Genomic DNA, 5860 nt, shown 5'->3' with positions numbered 1-5860 from the left:
TTTTTTTTTTTAAAGATTTTATTTATTTATTTGACAGAGAGAGACAGCGAGAGAGGGAACACAAGCAGGGGGAGTGGGAGAGGAAGAAGCAGGCTTCCCGCTGAGCAGGGAGCCCGATGTAGGGCTTGATCCCAGCACCCTGGGATCACGCCCTGAGCCGAAGGCAGACGCTTAACAGCTGAGCCACCCAGGCGCCCCAAACCTTTAAAATTTTTAAATTGAGGGGCACCTGGGTGACTCCATTGGGCAAGCATCTGCCTTTGGCTCAGGTCATGATCCCAGGGTCCTGGGATCGAGGCCTGCGTCAGGCTCCCTGCTCCACGGAGAGCCTGCTTCTCCCCCCACCTCTCCTCCTCCTCCTCGAGCTCTTTCTTGTTCTCACTCCCTGTCTCTCAAATAAATAAATGAAATCTTAAAAAGATAATAAAATAAAAAATTTAAATTGAGGTATAATTGACAATAACATCCTATTACCTTCAGATATAAACATCATGAGGGGCGCCTGGGTGGCACAGCGGTTAAGCGTCTGCCTTCGGCTCAGGGTGTGATCCCGGCGTTATGGGATCGAGCCCCATGTCAGGCTCCTCTGCTATGAGCCTGCTTCTTCCTCTCCCACTCCCCCTGCTTGTGTTCCCTCTCTCGCTGTCTCTCTCTGTCAAATAAATAAATAAAATCTTTAAAAAAAAAAAAAATTAAACATCATGATCCAAGATTTGTCTGGGTGAATTTTTTTTTAAGATTTTATTTATTATTTATTTGAGAGAGAGACATCGATAGTGAGAGAGAGCATGAGCGGGGGGAGAGAGCCCAAGCAGGGAGGAGAGGGAGAAGCAGGGTTCCTGCCAAGCAGGGGCCCGATGTGGGGCTCGATCCCAGGACCCCAGGACCCCAGGATCATGACCTAAGCCGAAGGGAGAAGCTTCACCCAGGCGCCCCTGTCTGGGTGAATATGTAGAGTTCCTAGGTTTACTAAACAAACACGAGTATGTGCCCCTCCCCCTACTCTTCTGACCTAAAAGCTCTGCGTGCAGCTTCTCCCCGTGCTTCCTGACAGAAGGGGCTGTTGTCACAGGGCTGCACCCGCGGAGAAACAAAACCGCACCCGAGGAGCCCCGGCTTAGCTGGGGCTGTTGCTCCAAACAGTACTGGGTGGGCAGCGGAGGCTCATCTCGATTGTTCTCATTGAATTCCCACTTCCTCTGTTCTTCCCTCACATCCTCTGTCCCAGGAGCCCCTCCGGCCCCACGTGACATTTCACGGTCCCATCTCCTTTGGCTCCTCTGGGCTGGGACAGTCTCTTAGACTCCAGGCTCGTGTGCGTATCTCCTGTCTCAGTCCTGCAATTTCTCCAAGGAGCCTGGTCCTCCTGATGGAGAATGCTGTGGAAACCCGCCTCTGGGCGCCGGGCGTGCCTGCTGCCTCTCGGGGCCGCACAGAGCAAAGACACGCATGCGGACTAACTGCCGGACGTACGTGTGTCTCACCCGGCTACGTATTAAGCTAAACATGACTTCCACTCAACCCATCACCATGCGGCTCCTTCTCGCCTCCTCCCTGCTTCTCCATCACCTTCTCCCAATGGCGAAGTCCCAGCTCCCAAAACCTGCATCGGCTACTCAGTCCTTCACTTCTGCACACCCGAGCGCCGCTGTGGGCCAGTCACCCTGCGCCGTGTGGGGCGGCTCTGTGGACGGCACGGCAGCACCGTATGCGGGCCCCTGGGCAACAGTGTCAACACCCCCACTGACCCCCAGAGGGCCCGGGTCAGCACCGCCGCTCCAGGAGGCTGTTTCACACATTTGTAGCACACTTGCGTTGTTGTTTCACATTCTGTACGCCAGCCTGGCGCCTCTAACAGATTTCTTAATTTGCACGCATCTTAGGCTCACTTTGTGCTGTAAAGCTCTACAGACTCTGACAGCCACAGTGCCTTGTATCTATCAAACAGAAAACATTACCACCTAAAAATTGCCCTGTGCTCTATGTGCTCCACTGTCCTCCTGTTTGCTCCCTCCCCCAGCACACAAAGATTAAGGATTTATGCCAAGGGGTGCCCGGGTGGCCCAGTCGGTTAAGCATCCAACTCTTGATTTCAGCTCAGGTTGTGATCTCAGAGTCCTGGGATGGAGCCCTGCATGGGGCTCCGCACTCAACATGGAGTCTGCTTGGGATTCACTCTCTCCCTCACCCTCTGCCCCTCCCCCATTTGCTCTCTCATTCTTTCTCCAATAAATAAATAAATATTTTTTAAAAGGGACTTATGCCAAAACATAAGGCATTACAAAAAATTCAGTGGAGGGCGCCTGGGTGGCTCAGTCAGTTAAGTGTCTGCCTTCGGCTCAGGTCATGATCTCAGGGTCCTGGTATCAAGTCCCACATCGGGCTTCTTGCTCAGTGAGGAGTCTGCTTCTCCCTCTGCCTGCAATCTCCCTGTTTGTGCGCTCTCTTTCTCTAATAAATAGAATCTTGAAAAAAAAATTCAGTAGAATGAAAAAAATTCAGTGGAATGAAACAGGAACATGAAGAGGTTTCCGGCTCCTATCCATTTTCCACACATCACACTGTCTCCCAATTTTCACATGCGCACAGGCATCCCTCACTTTAGTGCATGTCCAAGATGCTGTGTTTTTTAGCAAACTGAAGGTCTGTGGGAACCTGCATTGGGCAAGTCTAGCAGCGCCATTTTTCTAGCAGCATTTGCTCATTTGGCACCTGTCACATTTTGTTATTTTTGCATTAGCTCAAATACGTTCATTATTGTTGTATTTGTTATGGTGACCTGCGGTCAGTGCTTACAATGTGCTGAAAGTTCACATGATGGTTGGCACTGTTTAGCAAAAAAGGAATTTTTAATTAAGGCATGGACATTTTCTGGACACAGTGTTACTGTATCTTTAATAGACTGCAGTAGAGTATAAACGTAACTTTTACGTGTACTGGGAAACCAAAAATCCATCTAACTCACTTCGCTGCAAGAGTTGCTCTACCACAGTGGTCTGAAACCAAAGCCACAGTATCTCCAAGGCAGGCCTGTACTTTTATTTAGATAAAAATTGTACCTTCGGGAAAGATCAAAGCTTTTAAAATGAGCCAGGTCTGTCCCCACAACCAGGAAATTTCCACAGACATCAAAGAAGCATGGGTTCCCCTCTGCCTCGGAGAACGGTAAGAGCTGCTTCACGGTCCCCTGAGGAAAAGAAAAGAATGAGGATTAAGGACAGCAGCCAGTGCAGCCTTTCACTTGTTACTGAACATTACTCACAGGTAATCCTGTGCACACTAAGCAGACACTGAGTGTTTACCAATGGCCCAGTGTGCGCCCAGCACCTCCCAGATTCTAACGCTACATGGGGAAGACTCAGGGTGTCTGGTGCTCACAGATGGGAATTCCCCAGGATAAGGGCCACAGTGGCGTCTTCTGTTCTATTACTGAAGGGGACTTCTGGTCGCTGCCCAAGGGCGGGGCGGGCTGCCAGGACGACCAACCACTGATCAGAGGGCTCAACTTTCAGTCCTACCCTAACCTCCAGGAAGGGGACAGGGCCCCCGTCCCCAGGTTGAATCAATCACCAAAGGCCAATGACTTCGTCAATCTGACTATGAAGCTCCATAAAACCCCAAAGGACTGGGTTCGGAGAGCTTCCAGGTAGCTGACCACCTGGAGGTGTGGGGGGAATGGTGCCCAGAGAGGACTCTGTGCCCTCCCCAGACCTCGCCCTGGGCATCTCCTCGTCCGGCTATCGATTCGTCTCCTTTACCCACCCTTCAGTAAACCAGTAACATGAGCTGCTCTAGCCAACTGGTAGAGCCCAAGGACGAGGGACCCTCCACTGTGCAGCCTGTGGTCAGAAGCACAGGACTGGGGACTGGCGTCTGGGGTGGGGGCAGGGCTGAGCCCCTCACCTGTGGGGCTGACGCTGTCCCTGGGTGGACGGTGTCACAACTGAACTCAGTTGTGGGCACCCCGTGGTATCTGAGGAACCCCAGCAGCCACCATGCTGGACCCAGCTCTGGGAACCTGAAAGACTCCCTCTACAACCATCTGCCATCCAACTGCTCACCAACCCCCAACCACCGCCTCTTCTTCCCTCTGCTTTGGCTCTCAGCTGCTCCGCTCCAGGTCTCCAGACCTTACTGCTGGCCCCTCCTCACTGACCTCACTGTTGGCCAGCTCCCCTAGGCTTTCCCACTAGACAGACACAAAAGTTATCTTCTAGAAGAAAATAACACAAAACCAAGAAACAAGCCAGAATGCTTGTGACCGTCACCCCGGGCTTCACAACCCCCATTGTCTTCAAGGTGAGGGCCCTCCTGCCACATTTCCCACTGCTTCCATTTCCACCAGCATTAGAACCAGCCCCTTCCTCAGCTCTGGCCTGTAAATGAGACCCCCACGGGGTGCCCCTCCGTCACTGCCCCAAATGGCATAAGGCAGTGGGGTGAGTGGGGCTCCACCTTCTGCCTGGAGAGAAGTCCCGTTAGAGAGCTGGAAGGTACATAGCAGCCGTCTGGTGTCATCCCAGAGGAGCAACAAAAACCGCAGTTTGTGTGTCTACGTCCTCGAGAGCTCCCCGCGGGGAGAAGGGTCTGGAGAGATGCAGTCCAGGCTTCCAAAGCCCGAGTCAGTGTAGGCTGCCGTACACATGCTGGCATTATATCACTAGTTACCAGGGACGCATGTTCCTTTTAGTTAAAAAATTAACGAGAAGACTTAACTCCAGGCCCTCTGTTGTCAGAGACCCACAAGGCCAGGCAACCCAGATCCTTAGTCGCCACCATGTTTCCTAGTATACCTTTCCCCTGTTCCCAGCAGGCCATTCTCCCCTTCCCACTATGCCCTTCACCCTTTCCCAGCAGGCTGTTCTTCCTTTCCTAGCATGTCTTTCCTGCTTTCTCAGCATGTTGATAGCCCTGTGAAAATATAAGAAAACCTCATTTAAAATGAAGGTGGACGGCCAGCAGGGGGCGCTCCAGCACTACCCCTCCTGGTCAATACAGACCGAAGGGGAAGAGAGGTCCCTTGCAGGTGGACGCTGTGGTACCAGTCCAAGCAGGAAGAAGGCAGCGTTCCTCCTCCCCCAGCAGCAGCCCCGCCGATGAGAAGCCCCCATACTTAGAACTCCCGGTTTACTCCAATGGGCTTTCCGTTGACAACAGCCCTCCCACCGTGCCACTCTCCTCCTCAGTTTCACCTGATACTGGCCGAATCCACCGTGCACCTCTCATCAAGATTCAAACAGATCCGTCAGAAGCTCTCCCCAGAACAATACGCTCTAAGTAAAGATGGCCTTCAAGACATGGGGCTCATACTAGACGACGGGCTCAGGGCCTCATTATCCCCTGCACTAGGCCCTGTAACAGCCCCGTTTTACCTGGTAGAAAAGCCAGTGGTTGGGGATGGAGGTCTGCTGAGGACACGTGAGCAGTAACTAACACCGCACCCTCAGCACCCACTGTTCCAGCCCTCCCACACTAACAGCCATCCCAACAAAATCCCCCCCGCGGTGGACCTCCGCAGTGTGTCATCAGGATTCCAGTTGACGAGGATAGCCAGTACTGCCCCAATGTTTCTCNCAGCACCCACTGTTCCAGCCCTCCCACACTACTAACAGCCATCCCAACAAAATCCCCCCTGCGGTGGACCTCCGCAGTGTGTCATCAGGATTCCAGTTGACGAGGATAGCCAGTACTGCCCCAATGTTTCTCAGAGTCCGTCTCTTCACAAGCCTTAAAAGCCAATTTGGATGATGCAAAGCTTTCGGCAGACTCTAGATTGTGACAACACGGGGAGGATTTGCTCTGCTCCTGCTGCTCAAACCTCTTCACAGGAGACAACTTCCACCTGTTAAGACTTTTGGTC

At 52.5% G+C, this 5860-nt stretch overlaps 1 protein-coding gene across 8 annotated transcripts in view; it reads right to left on the bottom strand.

Annotated features, from left to right (window-relative positions):
* IFT140 (intraflagellar transport 140) overlaps nt 1-5860 on the bottom strand; it is an 87647-nt gene that overhangs the window by 51722 nt on the left and 30065 nt on the right. For all 8 annotated transcript variants that reach the window (XM_034670657.1, XM_034670656.1, XM_034670652.1 and 5 more), the window contains one exon: nt 3060-3187. In XM_034670657.1, coding sequence (XP_034526548.1) covers nt 3060-3187 — 128 coding nt within the window. The remainder of the gene's footprint in view (nt 1-3059; nt 3188-5860) is intronic.

The sequence above is a fragment of the Ailuropoda melanoleuca genome, chromosome 10 (genome assembly GCF_002007445.2).
Source record: "Ailuropoda melanoleuca isolate Jingjing chromosome 10, ASM200744v2, whole genome shotgun sequence".
Taxonomy (NCBI): domain Eukaryota; kingdom Metazoa; phylum Chordata; class Mammalia; order Carnivora; family Ursidae; genus Ailuropoda; species Ailuropoda melanoleuca.
Note: the sequence above shows the minus strand (reverse complement) of the source record. Positions and strands in the feature narration are given on the sequence as shown.